This window comes from Salmo salar, chromosome ssa10 (genome assembly GCF_905237065.1).
Source record: "Salmo salar chromosome ssa10, Ssal_v3.1, whole genome shotgun sequence".
NCBI classification, from domain to species: Eukaryota; Metazoa; Chordata; class Actinopteri; order Salmoniformes; family Salmonidae; genus Salmo; species Salmo salar.
This window is the reverse complement of record NC_059451.1, coordinates 78,696,460-78,723,582: the sequence shown is the minus strand read 5'-3', so window position 1 is coordinate 78,723,582 and position 27,123 is coordinate 78,696,460. Positions and strand designations below refer to the sequence as shown.

Below are 27,123 nucleotides of genomic sequence, written 5' to 3'. Positions count from 1 at the left end.
CTCTATCATAATCCGCTCTTAAGTTATTGGAGTTTTTAACCTTGTAGGATGGCCAATGTTAATGTGACAGTCAATGGAGGCCAGAGGGAAAAAGTGGGCAAAAATAAGGAAAATTGCACAGCATCACTTCAGCTAGGCAGGATGCTGTGCGAGAATTAACTAACTGACAGGCTCACTTTCCCGTTGAACTCATCATATTTCTTCTCGAATCCGCAGGATTTAAAACAATATAAAGGTGAGATAGATATCGATTTTGAGACATGTAGTGTTTTCATATTTTAGTATACGCTTTTCATATTAATGCAGAATTCCTGTTCTTTTTCGAAGATTTCTCACAAAAGCAAGCTTATCACTGTGAAACGTAAACAGAGCACTGAGCTCTGAGCAAGCTTTTTTATTTTCAAAGCCTTTTACATTTAGTTCAGCTCCTGTTATGCTAATCTCACTTTTTGCGACCCGCAAAAACAACTTTGAAGATGACCACCACAACATGTAAAATCCTCAGTGTTGCTGCGAGAAAGCTGCACCACTCTGTCAACAGAGCTCAGTGATTATTATTGGATGTATTAGGTTAAGAAATCCCACTTTTTGGATATACTGTTAATGAAATGTTCGAGAAAGAACTCCACTGAACGATTCAGAATATGAATAATAATATATGTCTTACTAAAATGTATTTTAGAACTTAAGGAAGTAACATTTCCTCACCACAGCGCATTCTGGGCAGAGTGGGTGCACACCCTATAAAGTTGTTATTACACCCTATTTTCAGTCACAGTCTTAATATTAATTAAACTCTGGCCTGGTCTCTACTACTCTAGCTGCTGGGAGCTCTTTACCACTGATTACTTACTGCAGTCAGACTGCATGGAGCCATCCCACAGTCCAGAGCTATCGCTCACCAGCCACCAGAGAGAACCCAGCCAGCCCAGGCTCCAGCCCTCACATCTGGTCAGAGTTAACCAAGCTATAAATCATCCAGGCTGACAAAGGTGATGCACTGAGAGAGATTTAGAGGTCACCACTGGCCCTCTTTGTCTATGTTTACATTTACACACCAGCCATTTAGCCAGCATAGCTGCTGTTCTGCCTCAGATAGCAGCTCTCCATCCGCCGAAGGGGCCCAGTAGTACTTTGGTCAACCTCAAGATACAACGAAGCATTAGCGACGGAAGGTATTTGAGAGTACAAGTGGAACAACGGGGGCTGTGGAATTTGTTTGTTTGCTTTGTGTTATTCATTGTGAAAAAGCCTTGTATGCTTGTATGATGCTCACCTTTTCTTTAGGGACCTGTTCAAGGATTCTGTTCTTTCTGTGATCTGAAAAACATGAGGATGATGTTAAAGGTTATTGTTTTGGAATTAGAATATGACAGTTGAAGTGCTCCATGACTTCTAGAATTGTCAGACGGGATTATCATGATCAATTTGATGTTAATCACAGCCCTGTATTTGGCCTGATGCAGCAAATATCTCTTCCAAGTCAAACAGATAAATCTTCTGCTGGTCTTTCTCAACCATTTCCATCTGCCTGTATCTGTCAGTTCGTATCACCAAAGACAGATTTAAGCTAATTCTGCCTCAGTCCAAGGTTTACTGCAGGCATAATTATAATGCAATCAGGGTGTGGGAAGACTTCCATCTCGAAACCCATTACTTATCTTGAATCTGTGTATTTAATGCATTACAGACTGAATCATAGTAAAGAAAATGTGTTTGGGATTACAAGTCTTAGGCTATTCATTATCAAAATACTAATACATTTGTATCAGAGGAGTTCTAGTTTGAGCCAGGGTCATAATGTCCTGTCCTCTACCGTTGCTTGCCAAAGAGGTCATACTTCAACGTATCCAGCACCAAGCTCTGGTTCTTCCCACACAAAAGGATCCCTTATGTTACTGTTCACTGTTCAGCCCTGGACCTGAATCAAAGAGCACAGCATGTTGACACCAACTCACCAATAATGTATTTTCTGCTGTCAAACTCTCATCATTCTCTCTCTGAAATTACACACACAAGCAGATGGAAGCTCATGACAGCACTAAGGATGTAGGCAAGGGCACCAACATAGCAACCCTGTACCCAGAGAGGAAGGTCAGCTTAGAAACAGAAGGCAGGAAGTAAAAGTTATAGTAGCTAGCTGAACTTGCCCTTTTGTAGAAGGTGACTGAGAGTTTTTCTTCATTAGTGTTAATACAAGAAGTGAATTCATGAGCGATAAATAGATGCATCTGACAGTAATAATGTAAAGTAATGAGCCAGGCTTGTAAATCAAGATCTGAGTGGATTTCAATCCCTGTGTGATCTGACAAGTCTAATCAACTGACAAAAAAAACAACATTTTACACTACACAACGCTTCACAACATGCCATGCCGTGCAAACGTCTGAATCCAAACAAATGAACCCATGGAAACACTATCTATAATACTGACAAATACCTGTTACTTAATACCCTTCTTTTTAAACAGAGCAAGGTGGAAGGAGTTAAGGACAATACCACAGAACAGTGTAAACACAGGCTGTCACAGCTACCATTTGGACTTGGGCTGAAATACAGTGACATACAGTTGAAGTCGAAAGTTTACATACACCTTAGTCAAATACATTTAAACTCAGTTTTTCACAATTCTTGACATTTAATCCTAGTAAAAATTCCCTGTTTTAGGTCAGTTAGGATCACCTCTTTATTTTAAGAATGTGAAATGTCAGAATAATAGTAGAGAGAATGATTTATTTCAGCTTTAATTTCTTTCATCACATTCCCAGTGTGTCAGAAGTTTACATACACTCAATTAGTATTTGGTAGCATTGCCGTTAAATTGTTTAACTTGGGTCAAACGTTTCGGGTAGCCTTCCACAAGATTCCCACAATAAGATGGGTGAATTTTGGCCCATTCCTTCTGACAGAGCTGGTGTAACTGAATCAGGTTTGTAGGCCTCCTTGCTCGCACACTCTTTTTCAGTTCTGCCCACAAATGTTCTATAGGATTGAGGTCAGGTCTTTGTGATGGCCACTCCAATACCTTGACTTTGTTGTCCTTAAGCCATTTTGCCACAACTTTGGAAGTATGCTTGGGGTCATTGTCTATTTGGAAGACCCATTTGTGACCAAGGTTTAACTTCCTGACTGATGTCTTGAGATGTTGCTTCAATATATCCACATAATTTTCCTGCCTCATGATGCCATCTATTTTGTGAAGTGCACCAAAGTACAGAAAAGCATCCCCACAACATGATGCTGCCATCCCCCGTGCTTCATGGTTGTGATGGTGTTCTTCGGCTTGCAAGCCTCCCTCTTTTTCCTCCAAACATAACGATGGTCATTATGGCCAAACAGTTCTAGTTTTAGTTTTGTTTCATCAGACCAGAGGACATTTCTCCAAAAAGTATGATCTTTGTCACCATGTGCAGTTGCAAACCGTAGTCTGGCTTTTTATGGCAGTTTTGGAGCAGTGGCTTCTTCCTTGCTGAGTGGCCTTTCAGGTTATGTCGATATAGGACTCGTTTTACTGTGGATATAGATACTTTTATACCTGTTTCCTCCAGCATCTTCACAAGATCCTTTGCTGTTGTTCTGGGATTGATTTGCATTTTTCGCACCAAAGTACATTCATCTCTAGGAGACAGAATGCGTCTCCTCCCTGAGCGGTATGACGGCTGCGTGGTCCCATGGTGTTTATACTTGCATACTATTGTTTGTACAGATGAACGTGGTACCTTCAGGCGTTTGGAAATTGCTCCCAAGCATGAACCAGACTTGTGGAAGTCTACCATTTTCTTTCTGAGGTCTTGGCTGATTTCTTTTAATTTTCCCATGATGTCAAGCAAAGAGGCACTGAGTTTGAAGGTAGGCCTTGAAATACATCCACACCTACACCTCCAATTGACTCAAATGATGTCAATTAGCCTTTCAGAAGCTTCTAAAGCCATGACATCATTTTCTGGAATTTTCCAAGCTGTTTAAAGGCACAGTCAACTTTGTGTACATAAACTTCTGACCCACTGGAATTGTGATGCAGGGAATTATAAGTAATCTGTCTGTAAACAATTGTTGGAAAAATGACTTGTGTCATGCACAAAGTAGATGTCCTAACCGACTTGACAAAACTATAGTTTGTTAACAAGAAATTTGTGGAGTGGTTGAAGAATTCATTATAATGACTCCAACATTTTACATGTTTTACATTTTAGCAGACCCTCTTATCCAGAGCGACTTACAGTAGTGAATGCATACATTTCATACATTTATTTTTTCTTTACTGGTCCCCCGTGGGAATTGAACCCACAACCCTGGCATTGCAAACACCATGTTCTACCAACTGAGCCACACGGGACCAAACTTTGTGTATGTAAACTTCCAACTTCACCTGTATTATGGTCTCTGACTTTTACAGTCACTGGAATGGTGGTATCCTATTTGTACATGAAGGCATGCTGTCAGAGCTAACTAAAAGTTGCACACGTCTCACACACCTCTCAGCAAACCCACACATCACAGCAAACCCATACATGAATGTGTGTGACCTGCTCACACTACATGTGCTGTGGCAAGTGTTGACATTTATAACACTCCCATGCAACTTACGTGATTGAAACTAAACACAATGGCTGTAAAGATGGTATAAAGTGAGATTTGAGTTATTTTTGGTTGTTGTAGTAAAACAATATAGAAATATAGAGCACTTTTTTTATACAGAAAACCAAAGGTATCATTGTCATTATCCATGATCTCAAAAACTTACTGCCATATCATCATAGCTTGTCATATACCATGGGCAATAATTACAAACCTGAGGTATAGATAGATGTATAGATGAATGGAACAGAAACGCTAGCTACCTTGTAGATGGAGCCTTTGGGATTGAGCGGGCTAAACAACTCATCTCCGTCCACACTGGAGGTACTAAGGTTCTTCATCCTCTCTGCTGCCTGCATCCTCCTCCTCTCTATGTCCTCCTTCATCCTCCTCTTTTCTTCCTGTACAGGAAGACACACAATGGATCTTTTTGGTGAACGTCAGGAACCGAATCACATTGGTGCCTCACTGATTTCCTGGCTGCTAGTCCAGCTTCTTGAGCTCCAGACAACAATTATCTGCAGATAACTTAGAAAAACATTATCTGAAGGATATTCCCACTGCAGGAACAACAGGTAATGGGAGAGAGCCTCATTCAGGTCCATACTCATTTTTGCAGTGCATAAAAACATTTAATAAATAAATTGGCAGGCAATTTAATAATTTGGTCATCTTAAAGGTATTTTGAACTTTTAAGCTTTACATTAGAAATGTGCTATTTTTTCATGGGTCAATTTTTAAAGAGCAACTAACTCTAAAAACCAACTTCTCATTTAGAAAACAGCCAATGTGGCATCTACATGAGTCAGAAACATTTATTATACTGTCAAAATTGACTGCAAATTATAAATAGGATAATTTTGGTAATTAAGTCAGTCTCATCCAAAACAACATTTTGTGAGACTTGTGGTCGTGACTGCATCACAACACAAATTAAGGTTTGGTTTGTTTCAATCCTGGCCACAAGCTCACAGCTGGCAGCACGCAAGTAATCATCAATTCTGAGTGTAGCTGCACGTGACCCAATTGTAATTCCCATGGTAAATTTGGGTTGACTTTAGATTTCCCTAATAGCTTCACATTTCACAGCTTCACATGATTTAAAAACCTCAAACCAACTCGAATCATGCTGTGTATTATGCATTAAACCACCCAGACACATCAAAGATACAGTTGTCCTTCTGAACTGAGCTACAGTACAGGACTAAAATTGCACAGGGATGTCACCATGACTCTATTGGTAATTGTTGACAAAGGAGAATGATGTAGTGCTGCATCAGATGACCTGGCCTCCACAATCACCAACATTAACCCAATTGAGGTGGTTTGGGATGAGTTGGACCGCAGAGTGAAGGAAAAGCAGCCAACAAGTGCTCAGCATATATGTGAACCCCTTCAAGACTGTTGGGAAAGCATTCCTCATGGAGCTGGTTGAGAGAATGCCAAGAGCGTGGAAAGCTGTCATCAAGGCAAAGGGTGGCTACTTTGAAGAATCTCAAATATAAAATATATTTTGATTTGTTTAACACTTTTTTGCTTACTACATGATTCCATATGAGTTATTTCATAGTTTTGATGTCTTCACTATTATTCTGCAATGTAGAAAATAGTACAAATGAAGAAAAACCCTGGAATGAGTAGGTGTGTCCGAACCTTTGACTATATAAAAAACTATTTGATAAAATATTGAATGTGGCCTTTACTACTATAGCCCAGAGAAACACATTAAATAACAAATAAAAAAATGGCAAAAATGACAGTCAAATAATAAATCATAAAAAACAGGTGTTTGTCCTAAATCTAGGAGATATACAGTGCAACTGGGAAGAATTCTGACCCCTTGACTTTTTCCACATTTTGTTACGTTACATCCTTATTCTAAAATGTATGAAATTGTTTTATTTTTCCTCATCAATAAACACACTATACCCCATAATGACAAAACAAAAACAGGTTTTCAGAAATTTTAGCAAATTTCCAAAATAATTAAAAACTGAAATATCACATTTACAGAGGTATTCAGACCCTTTATTCAGTACTTTTGTTGAAGCCCCCTTTGGCAGCGATTACAGCCATGAGCTTTCTTGGGTATGACGCTACAAACTTGGCACACCTGTATTTGGGGATCCAAATGGAAGAGCCATTGGGATCCAAATGAACGGCTCTTTAAACAGAGTCAAATGATCTGGCTTACCGAATACCCATCCTTATATACATTTAAGTGGTAAAAAAATAATAATACTGTAGGTGGTTAAACTGACCGTGGCCGCGGTGAAAAAAGTTACTCTCCCTATACTTTCAATGCATTTTTCCAGAAAAGGTGAGTAAACTCACAAAAAAAGGTGGGTAAACTGTGTTTACTTACGTTTACCCTGCACCACACCACCAGCTGATGTGTAAGATATTGAGTTTCATCTCTTTCTGTTTGTGTTTCTTAATGCCATAGGCTACACATTATGTATGTACTGTACACTGCAGTTGACCATCACCTCCTCCTTGGCCAGGCGCTGCTGCTCCTCCTCCTTGCTCCTGCGCTCCTCCCCCTCCCTGACCTGGCGTCTCTCCTCCCTCCTCCTCTTCAGCTCCTCCAGCTCCTGCTCGGCCTCAGCCTGCTTGTGTCTGAGCTGCTCAAGCTCCTGGTTCTCCTTCTCTGCTTGGCTACGCCGGATCTTCACCAGCTTGGCCTCTAAGATGGCCTCCGCCTCCTCCTCAGGCTCGACCACTTTCACTTGTACCACAGCCCTGGGAGAGATGGAGGGAGAGATTGATGGACGGCTGGAGGAAAAAGGAGCATACATAGAGGGGCAGGATTTCAAGAAATATCTCTGTCTCCTAATGGTTTAGAATGTGAAACGTCTAGTAGTCACTTAGGGGGGAATTCCGACCTGAGGTTGTCACGCGTAAATGGAACGTAATTCCCTTTTTATGCACTTTTCTCTCTACACTAATTCTGACCTGACCCACTATTCATTTGGGGTGAAAATCAAAGAAATGAAAGTGTGGCGGAGATGTGTCAACAGATACGCTGCATTCTGACCTTGACTTAATTCCCTCATAATTCCACCACCTTTAAGCGCGATGAAACGATGAATAACATCGAGCAACCTGTCGGTTCCAAGTGGAGCAACATCTACTTTCTTTATTTCCCATAGAAATAACACCATTCTCCATGCACTGTCATTTACAAATTGATAAGGGCTATTGATAAGAGCTAGGTAAATTAGTAAGCCGTTTGGATAAGGGGGATTGTAAATATAAATGACAATTGCTGTAGATCTATTTTACTTTGTGATTGCTAAAGACAAATGTGAAACGAGTCATCTTACAGCAAACTGAAGCACATCAACATGGCACCTTTTCCACAGTGAAGTTTATTAAATGCTGGCCTTATATTTTTGGATGAAATTTGGAGACCCAAGCTATATGCTTCTGTAACCATATATAAAAACTGAAGTATAACATTTACATAAGTATTCAGAACCTTCATTGAAATGAAATCAAATGTACAACATGAAATGCTTACTTACACGCCCTTAACCAACAAGGCAGTTTTAAGAAAATAGATTTAAGAAAATATTTAGAAAATAAACTAAAGTAAAAAAATGTTTAAAAAAATAACACAATAAAAAAACAATAGTTGCAGTTGAAGTCGGAAGTTTACATACACTTAGGTTGGAGTCATTAAAACTTGTTTTTCAACCAATCTACAAATTTCTTATTAACAAACTATAGTTTCGCCAAGTCGGTTAGGACATCTACTTTGTGCATGACACAAGTCATTTTTCCAACAATTGTTTACAGACAGATTATTTCACTTATAATTAACTGTATCACAATTACAGTGGGTCAAAATGTATGTACACTAAGTTGACTGTGCCTTTAAAAAGCTTGGAAAATTCCAGAAAATTATGTCATGACTTTAGAAGCTTCTGATAGGCTAATTGGCATCATTTGAGTCAATTGGAGGTGTACCTGTGGATGTATTTCAAGGTCTCCTAGAGATGAATGTACATTGGTGCGAAAAGTGCAAATCAATCCCAGAACAACAGCAAAGTACCCTGTGAAGATGTTGGAGGAAACAGGTACAAAAGTATCTACAGTGGGGGGAAAAAGTATTTGATCCCCTGCTGATTTTGTACGTTTGCCCACTGACAAAGAAAGCATCAGTCTATAATTTTAATGGTAGGTTTATTTGAATAGTGAGAGACAGAATAATAACAAAAATATCCAGAAAAACGCATGTCAGAAATGTTATAAATTGATTTGCATTTTAATGAGGGAAATAAGTATTTGACCCCCTCTCAATCAGAAAGATTTCTGGCTCCCACGTGTCTTTTATACAGGTAACGAGCTGAGATTAGGAGCAAACTCTTGAAGGGTAAAAAAGACACCTGACCACAGAAGCAATCAATCAATCAGATTCCAAACTCTCCACCATGGCCAAGACCAAAGAGCTCTCCAAGGATGTCAGGGACAAGATTGTAGACCTACACAAGGCTGGAATGGGCTACAAGACCATCGCCAAGCAGCTTGGTGAGAAGGTGACAACATTTGGTGCGATTATTCGCAAATGGAAGAAACACAAAAGAACTGTCAATCTCCCTCGGCCTGGGGCTCCATGCAAGATCTCACCTCGTGGAGTTGCAATGATCATGAGAACGGTGAGGAATCAGCCCAGAACTACACGGGAGGATCTTGTCAATGCTCTCAAGGCAGCTGGGACCATAGTCACCAAGAAAACAATTGGTAACACACTATGCCGTGAAGGACTGAAATCCTGCAGCGCACGGAAGGTCCCCCTGCTCAAGAATACATATACATGCCCATCTGAAGTTTGCCAATGAACATCTGAATGACTCAGATGGACCATTATAGTTGGACCATTATAGTTTGCTGGTGATGTAGACACCAAGGAACTTGAAACTCTCGACCCGCTCCACTACAGCTCCATCTATGTGAATGGGGGCGTATTCGGCCCTCCTTTTCCTGTAGTCCACGATCCGCTCCTTTGTCTTGCTCACATTGAGGGAGAGGTTGTTGTCCAGGCACCACACTGCCAGGTCTCTGACATCCACCCTACTGGCTGTCTCATCGTTGTCAGTCAGCAAACTTAATGATGGTGTTGGAGTCGTGCTTGGCCACGCAGTCGTGGGTGAACAGGGAATACAGGGGGTACAGGAGGGCACTAAGCATGCACTTTGATGAAGCACCTTTGGCAGCAATTACAAACTTAAGTCTTCTTGGGTATGATGCAACAAGCTTGGCACACCTGTATTTGGGGAGTTTTTCACATTTTTCTCTGCAGATTCTCTCAAGCTCTGTCAGGTTGCATGGTGAGCATCACTGCATCTATTTCCAGGTCTCTCCAGAGATGTTCGATCGGGTTCAAGTCCAGTCTCTAGCTGGGCCACTCAAGGACATTCAGAAACTTGTCCCGAAGCCACTCCTGCGTTGTCTTGGCTATGTGCTTAGGGTCGTTGTCCAGTTGGAAGGTGAAACTTCGCTCCAGTCTCATGTCGTGTGCACTCTGGGACAGGTTTTCATCAAGAATCTGTCTGTACTTTGCTCCGTTCATCTTTCCCTCGATCCTGACTAGTCTCCCAGTACCTGCCACTGAAAAACATCCCCACAGCATGATGCTGCCACCACCATGCTTCACCATAGGGATGGTGCCAGGTTTCTTCCAGACGTGAAGCTTGGCATTCAGGTCAGACTAGAGAATCTTGTTTCTCATGGTCTGAGAGTCCTTTAGGTGCCTTTTGGTCAACTCCAAGTGGGCTGTCATGTGCGTTTTACTGAGGGTTGACTTCCGTCTGGCCACTCTACCATAAAGGCCTGATTGATGGAGTGCTGCAGAGATGGTTGGTTCTTCTTGAATGTTCTCCCATCTCCACAGAGGAGCTCTGGAGTTCTGTCAGAGTGACGATCGGGTCCTTGGTCAACTCCCTGACCATGGCCCTTCTCCCCTAATTGCTCAGTTTGGCCGGGCGGCCAGCTCGAGCAATTGTCTTGGTGGTTCCAAACTTCTTCCATTTAAGAATTATGGAGGCCACTATGTTCTTGGGGTCTCCTTCCCCAGATCTGTGCCTCGACACAATCCTCTCTAGGAGCTTCATGGACAATTCCTTGAACTTTTTGCTCTGACATGCACTGTCAACTGTGGGACCTTATATATACAGGTGTGTGCCTTTCCAAACCATGTCCAATCAATTGAATTTACCACTTGTGGACTCCAATCAAGTTGTAGAAACATATCAAGGATGATCAATGTAAACGGGATGCACCTGAGCTCAATTTAGAGTCTCAAAGCAGAGCGTCTGAATAATTATGTAAATAAGGTATTCCTTCATTTTTTTTGGTATTTTTTTTTTTCTCGCTTTGTTGTTACTGGGTATTGTGTGTAGATTGATGAGTAAAATGTTGTACTTAATCCATTTTAGAATAAGGCTGTAACATAACAAAATGTGGGAAAAGGGAAGGGAACTAAATACTTTCCGAATGCCCTGTATACAAGATCAGTATTTTAAAATCTACCAATTGATGCTGAAAATGAGATGAATATGTGTGCATTTACATGGCTTTCTTTCATTGATCCCTAATATTCTGAACCTTTTTTCTCCATATATTCTATTGAGTCTGTCGAAAAATTTCAAATTAAAAGTACACCAAATTTAAAGGGATGGCTTTAGAGAAATTTACTGAAAACCCTGCTTAATGAAAACCACACATGCAATGCCCGTTACGCACCTGCATAAGGTACAGTAAGCGCATAGGAAAGGCGTACATTTCCTATGTCTGAATCCGTCCCAATGTGAATTGCAATGTGATTTTCTTGCCATGTAATTGAATGTGGAAACAGATCTAGTGATACATATCCATATACCATAATACACCCTGATTTACCTGGGAGCTCTTAATTTGGTTTTGGCCATATATGATGTAATTTCCTCCCCGGCTGTGTCTCCGTTGGTGTTAGCATGCTTTGCCTCCGTCTGCAGGACGACTTGGGATGTGTAGGAGACCTTCACATCTTTTCTCTTCTCCTTCAACTGGAACTGTAAAGAACATTAAACATTTCCATGGTTGACTACTTCAAGGACATGCATTTTTGAATAATCATATTCTAATTTGTAAATGTTCTTAATTAATCACATATTAGCATATAATTACAAATAATGCACAAGAATACCTTCTCCTTAGCATCTGGTCTTTGGTCCTCCTCTCTCTTCTTGAGCACCCTCATCTTCTCCTGCCTCTGTTTCGCTCCCTCCTCTTCTCTCTCCCTCTCCTTTTGTACCCTCTCTTCTCTCACCACCTCCTCTCGCTCCCTCCTTTTCCTCTCACTTTCCTTTCTTCCCAACTTCTTCTCTTCCTCATCCTCAGCTTCTGCCTTGTGTTGTCTCTGCAGACGAGAGGTGGATGTGGTGGGGGTGGCTGAGGCAGAGAGGGTATGTGGTGTGGGGGCCTTTGCGGCACCGTTCAGGGGCCTCTGGTCCTGCTCCTCTGGGGCCTGACTGAGCTCCTCCATGCGCTGGGCCTGCTGCCGGCGTCTCTCCAACCGCTGGGTCCAGTCACTGAAGCCCTCATCCTCCTCCATAGAAGGAGAGCTGCTGATAGGCTTCAGATCACTCTCATACCTGGGACACAAAGAGGAGAGATAAAACGATCTTAGTGCCACAAAGGTTTTGGGAACTCAACCAAGAAAAGCTAATGATGTTCATCTGAATGGTGACCTAACCTATTATAAGTCCTTTGGTAGGCAATGGACGAAAAAAGATGTTAGTGCTACAAATGTTTTGGGAAACTCACCCCTGGTCTGAGAGGGAAGTAGATTTTGCTAGATACATTTTATAATATGAAAGGCCTCTGAGGGGTGGCGGGTGGCCTAGTGGTTAGAGTGTTGGACTAGTAACTGAAAGGTTCCAAGATTGAATCCCCGAGCTGACAAGGTAAAAATCTGTCATTCTGCCCCTGAACAAGGCAGTTAACCCACTCTTCCTAGGCTGTCATTGAAAATTAGAATGTGTTCATAACTGACTTGCCTAGTAAAATATATATATATAAGGGTGCTTGAATGCAAGGATTGCCTAACTGAGCCTGAAAACATTATAGTCAATTACAACCCTTGACAATGTCAGGAAGCCCTTAAAGAATGTGTCAAGGAAGAACAAATCTGGATAAAACTAACCATTATGGCTATAATGTTCAATAGCCTTTGAATAAGTGCCTGTAAATCCAATCATTAAGGTAATAGGACTACTTATTACGATCAATTTAAAGCTAAACTGAGTCAGATGGTGGAGAGAGGACTACAGCTTTGTAATATGACCACCAGTGAGATGTTTTGGTTGGCATGAAATATCCCAAAGTGCCAAATGTGTTCTGTAGTATGTGGCAAACATGGCTTTTACAGTAAAGGCTAAACACGTCAACTATAGTGTTAGTGAGAGCGACCGTGTGGCCCACACACAGCTTACAAAGCTGTCTCCCAGCGGCCTAGCGAGTGCTGGGGATGGATAACAGGATGAGAGGTGTAAATGAGGACTGAAGCTTCTGAGCCCATCAATTAACACCAACAGGACCAGATCAAACACACAATGCAGGAAAACAGCTGGAACAGCCCTCTGTAGACACTGGTGTTATTTCTCCTCTACAGCCGGTGCCACAGGCTAACATATGTATGTGTGTATATGTGGTGTGTTTGTGTGATGTGGTGTGTTTTTATTTCCACCCACACCTCATCACTCCTATCCCAACCCAAGTGTGTGTGTGTGGTGAACCCCCCCCCACACACACACTCACACTTGGGTTGGGAGAGGAGTGACGAGGTGTGGGTGGAAATAAAATAAAAAAAATATCTGAGATTGCTACAGCTGAACACTGAATCAGCCCTGGGTTATTTTAGTACAGAGGCTAATCTTAATGGTGATACCAGGGGATAGAGAGTCAAACAGACAGGGGGCTTATGAGGACAACAGGCCCTGCGGGGACCCAGAGACAACACAGCTGGACAAATGAACTGGCACCTGGAAGTTGAGAGCCGCTACCTACCGTCAACCAACATTAAATTAAGTGATTTCTGTAATGAGCGCTTAGAGCCAGTGTAAACAAGGGCTTAGACTAACTGCAGGGAGAGAGGTGGAGCCCAATGTGAGGGCCATGGTAGGAAATCATGTGTTAGCCATGGTGGATAGGCAGTGGGTGGGGAGCCTAACTGGTGATAAAAGTGGATAAGGCTGTGAATTTTACCATCATCTCCTCTTTGAGAACCAATTAACAGGGCAAGAATGCTATGCAATCAGTATAAATGTACATATCAGCATTTTATTTTGTGAGCTATTCATTTGTTTCAAAGTATTAAAATGGTGGAAAAGCTCAAAAATCCAGATGTCCTACATTTTTGAAGATCCATTTTTTTAAAGTGCACAAGGGAGCACTGTCCTTGTGTTCCCCCAGGTTGCTCAATATTGACATGGCTGTGGTCCAGACGAAACAGAAGATATGTTAACTATCCTTTCATCACCACACATCCATTTTGTCCTCACCACAACACCTGCTGAATAAACACTGGGTTTTTCTAATGTTAGTTACAAAAAGACCGCAGTCACCTCACGATATCTACCTCTAGAGTCTAGACTAACAATGTGTTGACTTTTTTCTTATAACGCGACTGCAGTCACTGCACGATACTTGGCTCTAGACCAATACTGTGTTGCTTTTCATACAACACGACCACAGGACATTTAGTAGTTATATTTCATTGTGTAAACTTCACAGGGGTCTCCCCAGGTTAGTCCAAACATCTGCATCTGGCTGAACGACTCCATAAACCTTCTATCAATTACCAGAAAGAGTGATTAACAGATTAGCAGCGCACCTCTTTCTCCCTATCCCTCTACTTCTTTATTCTCTCTATCCCCATTCATTAAAACAGCCCTGTAATGAAAGTCTGTTTCATCTTCGCAGGAGCTGGCTGAATGGAATGCTCCCACCAGGCATTCCAATGTTGATTAAACAGGTTAGCTACTAAAGTAAATTGATGTTTCCAGATGGCAGGTTATATATATTATCAGAAATAATGGGTAGTAATTGTGGTAGTGTGATTCTTCAGGTGTTTAGTCATGTAGATGTTGTTTAGATGTTATGAAGTGGTTTGTTCTGGCACCAAAGACACTACCCTATAAAGGCTACAGGCACCTGTTGGAGAGGAATGTTTATGCAATGGCTCTGACATGTCATGATACTGTAATGACTCTGAAAACAACGAGAAAGGAAGCAGGTCTGAATCTGGGCTGGCAATTACGTTGTTGAGAGAGCAGCACGCGAGTGTCAACGACACAGAGATTGAATAACAGCAAACCCCAAACCAATCTTGACAGTTGTGTTGAAGTTTGATCTCCCTGAACTATTATGACCCTTGGGGACAAAGAGGAAACTTACATGCTGACCAGACCGCACGTGTAGTGTGCGCGAGCGTTGCAAAATAAATGTACACAAACATGTTATTCAATCATTGCACCCACACTGCTCACGCGCGTCTGCGTAGCCAGGCGCTAAAATAGAACTTAGTTATATTTGTGACGTTCGACAAGTCCTGCCTCTCCCATCTCCTCATTGGTTTTTTAGGAGCATATGTTTATTTATTTTTATTTAACTAGGCAAGTCAGTTAAGAAAAATATTCTTATTTACCATGACGGCCTAGGAACAGTTGGTTAACTGCCTTGTTCAGGGGTAGAATGACAGTTTTTTACCTTTACCTTTTTTACCTTGATTGAAAGATGAATTGTGATCCACACTCCAGTCTAGAAAGTTGTGGTAATGCACCTTAAATTTGGTTGCCAACCGCCATATAAAGACCAAAGAAGAAGAAGAAGCCTGAAGGAGGAGCGATTACTAGAATACTAACTTTTACCCTTTTATCTGTGGATTAATTGTCAGAGTAGAGGACCTTGTGCATTTCAGGAAAAATAACATCCCAATGTTTATATCACAGGACAAATTAGCTAGCAACAGCAAGCTAGCTAGCTAAATTGCCATAAATGTTTAATGCTTTTTGACCTGTCCCCAAATTAATATAGTTGGTTCAGAGTTTTTGATATTTAAACCTACGTGTCCTGATCACGTCTGGTGTGGGGGGACAAATCAACATGCGTGTGATGGCGCATGCGGACTCACGCGTGTGTGCTGTCTGGTTAAGGTTACTTGTGTAACCCCGGTTCTCTGATATTATGAGTGCGATACTGTATCTCACAGTGGGATTCACCAGAATCTCTAACTAGCTCCAAGAACCAATAATACATGTCTGTCGGAGACAGACAGATCAAGTGGTGAATGAGGGAGCCCCTCCCCTCATACTAAAGAGCCACTCTCCCACACTCTGTTCCTTCCCAAGCATGCAAAACTTCTTCACACTCTTGCGAGTAGGAAAATGTGGTGAACTATCTCACTCATATATCAAAGAACCAGGGTTACGCAAGTAACTTTAAGTTCTCTTTCAAATATTTGTTTCAATAGCTCACAGTGGGATATGGCCAACTCCTGTATAGCACATACTCTACGAATCCAGGCAGTCTCACAAAACAAACCCTCAGAGGACCCGACACTGAGGGCAGTATGTGCCAATGAAGGTGCAGTTATGTCTAGTCGGTAGAACCTCATAAATGTATAAGGGTATGCCAAACAAGCCACATCACAAATCTCCTTTAAGGAGATGCCCTTGAACAATGCCAAAGAGGTAGCCATACGTCTGTTGGAGTGAGCCCTCAGGCCCCCCTGTAGCTGCTATTATTGGCCAATATAATAGTTTCCACAATCCAATGTGACAACCGTTGACGAGAGAGAGGCCTCCCCTGGCAGGGAGTTGCCCAGGACACAAGGGTTGGTCGCTCTTGCGCATTGCTCTCGTCCTATCCAAGTAAATGCGCAGTGTGCGTACTGGACACAAACGGAGGAGCCGCTCCTCTTCTGTAGAAGGGAAAGGCAGCAGGTGGAAAGCCACAAGCTCCAAGGTGAGGCAATTGTAATTGCCACTGACCTTAGGTAAAAAGACGAAGTTGGGCAACAAGGTTAAATCCCAGGGCAAACTGTAGTCACGAATGGTGAACTGACAGTGCATGTAGTTCAGTCACTTGCGTTGCGGACCTAATCGTGACCATTAAAGCGGTCTTAAAGGAGAGATATTTCTCGACACTTTCCAGAGGTCAAAAGGCTGCTGTGAAATAGCTTCAAGCTCAATAGACAAATCCATGACGGGACTAAAGGCTTGGGAACTGGACATGAGCAACACACCCCCTTCATGAAACGACATAACAAGGGGTGTTTTCCCACCTTGTCCTTGTTTAAGCCTATATAACAGGCCGAGATAGTGGCTGGAAAGACAGCCTTCCCTCAGCCCAAAAGGTCCTGCAGGAAGCAGAAAACCTCAGTTAGAGAGCACAGGGAAAGGGGGATACTAGTCAGTTGTACAACTGAATGCATTCAACAGAAATGTGTCTTCCGCATTTAACCCAAACCCTCTGAATCAGAGAACTGCGGGGTGCTGCCTTGATCGACATTAGCGGGTTAACTGCCTTGCTCAGAACGACAGATTTTTACATTGTCAGCTAGGGGATTCAATCCAGCAACCTTTCAGTTACTGGCCCAAAGCTCCTACCCACCAGGCTAGGAACGATCTGTTTTTGGTCACACCATTTGTTTCCATACAGTGAGGGTATAGAAGGAGCCCTAGCACTCTGGATAGTCTCAATGACTCCGGTAGGCAAGCCTGACATCCAGATTTAACCTCTCATGGGCCAAGCCCAGAGGGATATGGCATCCGGTTAAGGGGGGAAACTCTCTCTGATCGCTTGTGTCAGCAGATCCCTGCATAACGGGAGTTGCCAAGGCTTATCATACAGCAGGAGAATGATCACCCATTATCCAGAGCTTACCTTGCCATCAAGGGGCTACCAAGATGAGAGATAAACATTCTACCTTCACTCCGGCTATAAGTATGACCCAGTACATCACTGGGGCCGAGCTTCCTGCCATCCAGGACCTCTATACCAGACCGTGTCAGAGGAAAGCCCTAAAAATTGTCAAAACTCCAGCCACCCAAGTCATAGACGGTTCTCTCTGCTACTACATGGCAAGGGGTACCGATGCACCAAGTCCGGAACCAACAAGACCCTGAATAGCTTCTACCCCCAAGCCATGAGAATACTAAACACCAAATAGCTACCCGGACTATCTGCATTGACCCTTTTAACTATTTTGACTCCTCACATACGGTGCTGCTACTGTTTATTATCTATGCCGTTGCCTAGTCACTTTACCCCTACCTATATGTACACATCTTCCTCGATTACCTCATATACCTGCACATTGACTTGTACTCGTACCCCATATATACAGCCAAATTATCGTTATTCATTGTCTATTTATTCCTCGTGATATTATTTTTACAAATATTTTGCATTGTTGGGAAAGGCCATAAGTAAACAACAACTATTGTTTACAAAGCATGTGAAATAAAATGTTATTTGATTTTGATTTGAGGCCCAGCTCCTCCATGTCCTTGACATTATTGGCCAATCATTATCTATCTGCACTGACTCTTATCTTGCACTGAGCCAACGCACACTCACTAGACTATATATACACACCATATACACACTCACTCACATACACTGCATTGTCACTCCCACACAAAACTCCCACACATTCACGTACACTACATATGCACACACACACATTACACACGCACATGCACACTCACACACACACACTTTTACACTCGTCATTTGCTGCTACTCTGTTTTTTTATTTAACTCATGTTATTTTTTATCCTGATGCCTAGATACTTTACCCTACCTTCATGAACGTATCTACTTCAAATAGTTCATACCTCTGGTACGGATACTTCCTGTATATAGCTCCACATTGATCTGGTACTGGTACTTCCTGAATATAGCTCCATTCCTGTGTATTTTATTTTATTCCTCGTGTTACTATGTTATCTGTTTTATTTTTAATCTCTGCATCGTTGGGAAGGAGTCGGAAGAATGCATTTCACGGCAAAGTCTACACCAGTTGTATTCGGCGCATGTGACAAATAACATTTGATTTGATTGATTTGGTTTGAGTAAATGTCATTCCTGTTCATCATGTTAAGTTTAATTACTACAAATTCAATTTTTACTTATTTTTTCCCCCACATTTCTAGTGACATTTATTTGAATACATACATAACAATGAGCTAATGATGCACGATTTCACCTAGCATAGAAAATGTGCTCTCTCGTCAGGACAATGTTGTTCAGAGAAGCTAGCCAACAACACAGCTAGCACGATCACTTCAAACTGAAGCTGGAAAGAGTTCAAACTTTATTTTGTTTTACCTGTTTTCTATTGATAGTTCTTTGTATATATCCATAAAAATTATGCTGATTCATGATTTCAACTGGCTGAGACATTTACTTTCATGGGTGGTTAAAAATAACGATTTTAAGTCCACACCCCTACTTAACTACGCCTCCAGTTTTCTGTTCTGGCCCTGCACCCAGTATCAATAACCCGGGCAGTTTTTTAAATAAAACAACTCAACTAAGTGACGCAATGCCTGCAACCCAGCAGTTGGGTCAAGGATTTTTTAGAGTGCAGACATCAATGAGCGAATATCTGTTATCCGCCATCGTTGCCACGCTAAGGGTGAAGAGGGACTAGAGGAAACGGCATGTGCCCTTTCATCCTCTTCCTCATCTGCTGCCTGGAGGTCATGCCCCTTCCCCTTCCCCTTCCCTTTCCCTCTCATCTTGGGCCAAGCGTTCGACTACCCTCCAGAAAAGTAACTAGTATTCGCCACTTGGGATAGAAGCCTAGCTAGTTAGCACAGTGCTGGCCTGAAAAGTTAATCTTTTAACAATGTAAGCGTAGCTAGCGTTTGCATCATGGGCTAGTAGCCTAGCTAGTTAACACAAAGTTAGCCAAAGGAAGCTAGCACTATGTTGATCTTGCGACAAACAAATGCATGGCTTTCGACCTATAAGCAGTAAAGCTAGGGAGGTCAGTCTAGTCAACGTGGCACGGTAGTGGGTTGAGCTAAATGAGAGAGCTCGCTAGTAATTCTACCCTTCCAGGTAGAAAAGCTAGTCGGTAGGATAGCCAAGTCTTAGCAGCTGGTGCGATGCTAGCTACCACAGGACAAAAAGGAAGAAGAAGCGACAAAGCTAATTCCAGGGGTGTAAAGTGCTTAAGTAATAATACATTAAAGCATTACTTAAAACCTGTTGTGGATAGGGGGCAGTATTTTCACGGCCGGATGAAAAAAACGTACCCGATTTAAACTGGTTACTACTCTTGCCCAGAAACAAGAATATGCATATAATTAGTAGATTTGGATAGAAAACACTCTGACGTTTCAAAAACGGTTTGAATGGTGTCTGTGAGTATAACAGAACTCATATGGCAGGCAAGAACCTGAGAAGATTCCAAGCAGGCAGTCTCTATCGAAACTACAGTATCTGAGCTGTTATGTGGCACTTTCTAAGGCTTCCATTGGCTCTCTAAAGCCTTCAGAACGTGGATTGAGGCGTCTCCTGTCTCTGGGCAAAGTATACTAGCACAGTTTCTCAGTGGTCTGCCTAGTGACAAAGAGATTGGAGATGCGCGTTCCCGCGACCATGCTGTTTTTTCTTTTCACTCTTTGAATGAATACACTATTGTCCGGTTGGAATATTATTGCTATTTTACAAGAAAAATACCATAACAATTGATTTTAAACAGCGTTTGACATGCTTCTAAGTACGGTAAAGGAACATTTGGAATTTTTGGTCTCAAAATGCGCTCTCGCGTTACCCTTTGGATAGTGACCGGAACGCACAAACAAAACGGAGGTATTTCGACATAACTATGGATTATTTGGAACAAAAACAACATTTGTTGTTGAAGTAGCAGTCCTGGGAGTGCATTCTGACGAAGATCAGCAAAGGTAATACAATTTTTCTAATAGTAATTCTGAGTTTAGTGAGCCCCGAACTTGGCGGGTGTCAAAATAGCTAGCCATGATGGCTGAGCTATGTACTCAGAATATTGCAAAATGTGCTTTCGACGAAAAGCTATTTTAAAATCTGACATAGCGATTGCATAAAGGAGTTCTGTATCTATAATTCTTAAAATAATAGTTATGTATTTTGTCAACGTTTATGATGAGTAATTTAGTAAATTCACCGGAAGTTTTGGCTGGGAATGCATGTTCTGAGCATCACATGCTAATGTAAAAAGCTGTTTTTGGATATAAATATGAACTTGATTGAACAAAACATGCATGTATTGTATAACATAATGTCCAAGGAGTGTCATCTGATGAAGATCATCAAAGGTTAGTGCTTCATTTAGCTGTGTTTTGGGTTTATGTGACATATATGCTTGCTTTGAAAATGGCTGTGTGATTATTTTTGGCTGTGTACTCTCCTAACATAATCTAATGTTTTGCTTTCGCTGTAAAGCCTTTTTGAAATCGGACAATGTGGTTAGATTAATGAGTCTTGTCTTTAAAATGTTGTAAAATAGTCGTATGTTTGAAAAATTGAAATTATAGCATTTTTGAGGTTTTTGTATTTCGCGCCACGCTCTACCATTGGATATTGTCCTCAACAATTAAGTAGTTTTTTGGGGTATCTGTACTTTACTATTTATATGTTTGACAACTTTTACTCCACTATATTCCTAAAGAAAATAATATACTTTTTACTCCATACATTTTCCCTGACACCCAAAAGTACTTGTTACACTTTGTATGCTTAGCAGGACAGGAAAATTGTCCAATCCACAAATGTATCAAGAGAACATCTCTGGTCATCCCTACTGCCTCTGATCTGGCAGACTCACTAAACACATATGCTTTGATTGTAAATTATGTCTGAGTGTTGGAGTGTGCCCCTGGCTATCTATAAATTAAAAAAACATGGAAATCATGCTGTCTGGTTTGCTTAAGGAATTTTAAATGATTTATACTTTAACTTTTGATAATTAAGTATATTTTATCAATAACATTTACTTTGATTCTTAAATATTTTTAAAACCAAATACTTTTAGACTTTTACTTAAGTAGTGTTTTACTGGGTGACTTTAACTTTTACTTTCACTATTTTACTATTTATTTTTTTACTCAAGTATGACAATTTGGTACTTTTCCCACCATGGGCTAATTCTTACCGAAGCAAAAACGTTCCTTTCGGTAAAGTCACCCACCACAAAAGACAAAAAAACCTGCGCTCGGCGGCTTAACCTCAACAGCAAACCGGTTAACAGTTAAACAGGAAAACAGATCAAGTAATGCTGAGGAGAGCTAGAGTAGAACCTTTCTGTGAGGAAGAGAGGTGAGAATGATCAGAGGGCAGGAGAGTGGCTCTTTAGTAAGAGGGGAGGGGCTCCCTCATTCGCCACTCAACCTGTTTGTCTCTGACATACGTGTTTGATTGGTTCTTCGAGCTACTTAGAGATTCTTGTGAATGCCAGAGTAAAATATCAAAATGAATAACTGAAAGAGAACAGTGAGTGCTTGAAAAGGTTTTGAAATTTTCCAATGCCTGTTTTATGATCAAGCAACAATTACATGTCAAGTCATTCACTAAATCAAATCAAATCAAATTGTATTTCTCTCATGCGGTGAATACAACAGGTGTCGACCTTACAGTGAAATGCTTACTTACAAGCTCTTAACCAACAATGCTTTAAGAAGTTAAGAAGAAAAACGTTTTAAGTAAAAAAATAGATAAGTAAAACAAATATATATTATAGAAACAAAAAGTTACAAATAATTAAACAGCAGCAGTAAAATAACAATAGCAATAGCGAGGCTATATACAGGGGGTACCAGTACAGAGTCAATGTGTGGGGGCACTGGTTAGTCGAGGTAATTGAGGTAATATGTACACGTAGGTAGAGTTAAAGTGACCCGGTTTAGAAAGGCTTAGAAACGTGGCGCCATTGACATGATCAGCTGTTTTACTCTCTCTTCTCCCCACTTGGAGAAGGTGTTGGAGAGACAGTCTGTAATTAAATCTGTGAGATTAAAAGTGGCAGTTATGCTAAGGGCCATGACATAGTAGTCATTTTTTAAGACACTTTGTAGTAAACATTCTTCTGAGATGCTGTAATGGGAAGGCAGCTGTGTGTTCTTCTTCACACGGAGAGAGTGAAGGAATGAGTGTGGGAGAGAGAGAGAGAGAGAGAGAGAGAGAGAGAGAGAGAGAGAGAGAGAGAGAGAGAGAGAGAGAGAGAGAGAGAGAGAGAGAGAGAGAGAGAGAGAGAGAGAGAGAGAGAGAGAGAGAGAGAGAGAGAGAGAGAGAGAGAGAGAGAGAGAGAGAGAGAGAGAGAGAGAGAGAGAATGAACAAGTAGGGGAGAGAGAGAGAGAATGAACAAGTAGGGGAGAGAGAGAGAATGAACAAGTAGGGGAGAGAGAGAGAGAAAGAGAGAGAGAATGAACAAGTAGGGGAGAGAGAGAGAGAGAGAGAGAGAGAGAGAGAGAGAGAGAGAGAGAGAGAGAGAGAGAGAGAGAGAATGAACAAGTAGGGGAGAGAGAGAGAGAATGAACAAGTAGGGGAGAGAGAGAGAGAGAGAGAGAGAGAGAGAGAGAGAGAGAGAGAATGAACAAGTAGGGGAGAGAGAGAGAGAAAGAGAAAGAGAATGAACAAGTAGGGGAGAGAGAGAGAGAAAGAGGAAGAGAATGAACAAGTAGGGGAGAGAGAGAGAGAAAGAGAGAGGAGAGAGAGAGAGAGAGAGAGAGAGAGAGAGAGAGAACAAGTAGGGGAGAGAGAGAGAGAGAGAGAATGAACAAGTAGGGGAGAGAGAGAGAGAGAGAGAGAGAGTATGAACAAGTAGGGGAGAGAGAGAGAGAAAGAGAAAGAAGGAACAAGTAGGGGAGAGAGAGAGAGAAAGAGAGAGGAGAGAGAGAGAGAGAGAGAGAGAATGGGGTAGAGAGAGGAGAGAGAGAGAGAGAGAGAGAGAGAGAATGAACAAGTAGGGGAGAGAGAGGAAGAGAGAATGGGGTAGAGAGAGGAGAGAGAGAGAGAGAGGGATTAAGAGGAGATGTGGAGATTAATGGCTTTTCCCAAAGGAAATATTTATTTGTTGTAACCACGCATCCTCAGGATTGTGGAGTAGATCCATAAACAACTGAATGTATGGCAAGCACTAACTGTCCCAGTAGCACTCCCATGATATGATAGACTGAGGCATCCACGGCTGGGAAGTCTGACAAACACCCCTTAATATAAATCATTGCATCAGTACAATTCAAAACATACTGTAATAGAGACACTGTAGTTTAGATTTGAGAGATGGGACATGACTGAGTGGGTGAATGAGTAATGTTTGGGACAGGACATGAGTAATCTCAAATGACTGACCCTCTATAGGTTCAAAAACTCCATTATCATCTTGGATGAGTCAAAGTAAAGTACACTCTTAGAAAAAAAGAGTTCCAAAAGAGTTCCTCGGCTGTCCCTATAGGAGAACCCTTTTTGGTTACAGGTAGAACCCTTCTAGGTTCCTTGTAGAACCCTCTGTGGAAAGGGTTCTACCTGGAACCAAAAGCGTTCTATCTGGAATCAAATAGGGCTCTTCAAAGGGTTCTTTTATGGGGACAGCCAAGGAACCCTTTTAGATTCTAGATAGCCCCTTTTTTTCTAAGACTGTATTTGGGTACTTACAGGCCGTCCTCAGCCAGGGCCACATTGTCCAGTGAAGGGCCTCCAGGGTCCGAGGTGCTGCTGCTACCCATACTGCGGAAGGAATCCCGGGCCCTGCGCCGACGCTCTCGCTCCACCTCCTCTGCATCCTCAACGCTCCTTTGGGTGGTGATTCTGTGGAGAGCCGGAGAGAAGCACTGTTTAAAGCGATAGTCTGAGATTTGAAAAACAACAAAATGGGTCCTTGCCACTTGTTTCAGTATACTTCTGAGATATGGGACTAGGGAACAAAGGTAATAAATAATTGAAATGACCATTGAACAGCTTTCAAAATCACAGACTGTAGCTTTAGAACCTAAATAAGGAGCTGGTTTTAGCCCCGTGTGTCTTTGAGCGTTATATTTATAGCTGATATGGATTCCCTGAGTCATCATCCTGGGCTCGGCCTGGGATCTCCCAAGAAGATGATTTTACAACAATGCCTAAGCCCTCTGCTAAGCCCAGCGTTCAGCTCGCCACGGGTGAGATTCTCTCTCCCACTACAGCATCCCCCTCATCAGTAAACATGCGCACACATGTGGCTGTCCTTACGCTTGCATTTTACTGCAGCAACATATTTATCACAACAGTTTATTCCCCTTTCTCCACGGCAGAACAAACCAAACTCCCCATGGGACGCAAAAAGGGTTTAAAGTTCACCCTCGCTGATTTAGACATTTAGACATTTAGACATTCAGACATTGCCTGGAAGTGCATGCCATCTATTTGTCTGTGATTATGATGAGCAGATACTACAGCACGTATGGACGTGCCTGCTGTGCTGTATGTCTCTGTTGTGTAGCGAAGGGACCATGGTATTAGCCTCAGGGTGAATACACACACACGCATGCACACAAACACGCAAACACACATTTGTATTAGCCTGAGGGTGAATGCAGGAGGACTGGTGGTTAATAGGTTCCATCTGTGTGTCAGGGTGTCAGATGACAGCACGCACATCCATTTGGCTTCTGGATCAATTAAGGCAGGCTCAGGTCACTAATAGGGCCCTAATGTGTCCCAGACCACAGGTCCTGTATGTGTGTGTGTGTGTGTGTGTGTGTGTGTGTGTGTGTGTGTGTGTGTTGTTACCACCACCTGAGACCATCAACCCATCTGTTTCAGTGACTCTCCATTTTACAACACCCCCTATAAAGGACCATGTAGGTGGGATGGTCTGTAAAATCAGCCCCCCACCACCCATTAGTAATTTTCTGTTACAAGCAATAGCATCAGCTTCGTTCCCTCATTCCCCTCTCCTCCCTTTGCCTTCAGGCACTTTCTTTCCTTCCTGTTTTCTATTCGCTTAGCAGTTACGGTCAGCGTGAGTATGTAGGAGAGAGAGAGGTCAGGGGAGAATGACATGACCAAGTGCCCAAAACCACTGCGTTGTGAATCAGGAAGATATTTCAAGATTTCACAAAGGCGATTTCACAGTATAGCACATTTGACACATCAGTTATGACGTAAAATATAATTTGTATGAGTTTGTCTCCCAATTTTTTTTGACACAACCATTGTGGAGACAAGGATGCAAGCACACCCAGTTGGTATGGTAGTAGTGGACGTGGCAGGACCAAGGCTCTCTAACTTAACTTTTATACCCTCTTATTATTTTTCCTTTAATCAGCATTATGGGATTATCTCATTCTTGGCACAAGTCAAACGTCTGACTCAGATGATGATGTAATTCATCTTTTGGTGTCTGGATTATAGATGGCCTTTCTTTCTTTGTCATCCTCTTTCACTCACGGAATCTGTTCTCGTTTAAACCTGATCTAAGTGACCCATTTTCTCACTCCATCTTTAAGATCTGTAACCGATCTGTAATAGCTTTATTTCCATGAACTCCAAAGACACGCCAAAGAATATGGTTTACAGAGTCTGGTTTACATTGGGGCTTATGTTGCCTTTCCTGACAATTGTAACAATGTCTAAGCTCGACTTCGTCTGAATAACGTTCAAAAGCAAGAGCCGCAGGGCCAAGGAGCCAGACTCCGACAGTGAGACTGTTGAGGGAATGTATTTGGGGCGGTTTTTGCCCCTTTGTAAATTCACACCAGAGCAAGACTGAGCATGCCACTGATGTCGCCACACAAAACTGAAGACAAACAGGCAAATGCCTCTCCAGAGCAGATGGGTCAGTGTTGTGTGTCACAGGTGAGTGTGATTAGCAGAGTTCCTGGAGTGGGAACGGTTTCAATATGATATGTTAGATTAATGAATAAAGACAGACACGAATGTCAAGTTCAAAAGCCATGTTCAAGTATTGTACAAGTCCCTGCAGGGTCTGGATTACAGAACAGCTAGCTGATTACCTATCAACTATATCCCTTAACACAATCATTTGCTTACAAAGTAATAGACAATACACATCCTATGCAAACAGTGGCATTAAGCCTGTCCGGTGGCTTACACAGCCATCCCACCCATGACTAGGTGTGGGCTCTGACAGGTGTGGGGTTAGAGCCATGAGCTGGTGTGCTTGGTGGGGAGGTGGACTTAGCCTCAGTTGGCTCATGTCTCAGTTCTGCACCCCTTGCCCTTAGTCCTGGACTGTGATCCAGCTCATCCAGGTGAGTGTATGACATATTGTTTGGTGTCTGCTCTGCTGTGCTCAGATCCACCCGGTAGCGGCGATAGAGAGAGCCACCGACATCCACTAGGTAAGAATGTGGTGCACCTTTCTGTAGGCACGTACCCAGCCTCCAAAGTCCTGTGTGGTCTCTTTATTTTCTCACCCACCTCCAGCTCTGTTAGGTCTCGAGCAGTCTGGTCGTAGAAGCACTTAGCAGGCTGCTTTCTGTCGCACAGTTTGTTTGTGATGCCAACCA

At 42.1% G+C, this 27,123-nt stretch overlaps 1 protein-coding gene across 4 annotated transcripts in view; it reads right to left on the bottom strand.

The window, feature by feature from the left end:
• Positions 1-27,123, bottom strand: part of lsp1a (lymphocyte specific protein 1 a) — an 80,476-nt gene that overhangs the window by 35,509 nt on the left and 17,844 nt on the right. For 2 of the 4 annotated variants that reach the window (XM_014124560.2, XM_014124558.2), the window contains exons 2-8: positions 24,272-24,424; positions 11,768-12,215; positions 11,482-11,633; positions 7,068-7,320; positions 4,842-4,979; positions 1,959-2,000; positions 1,277-1,320 (exon numbers count right to left, since the gene is read on the bottom strand). In XM_014124560.2, coding sequence (XP_013980035.1) covers positions 1,277-1,320; positions 1,959-2,000; positions 4,842-4,979; positions 7,068-7,320; positions 11,482-11,633; positions 11,768-12,215; positions 24,272-24,424 — 1,230 coding nt within the window. The remainder of the gene's footprint in view (positions 1-1,276; positions 1,321-1,958; positions 2,001-4,841; positions 4,980-7,067; positions 7,321-11,481; positions 11,634-11,767; positions 12,216-24,271; positions 24,425-27,123) is intronic. The other 2 variants (XM_014124561.2, XM_014124559.2) reach the window with 1 other exon arrangement.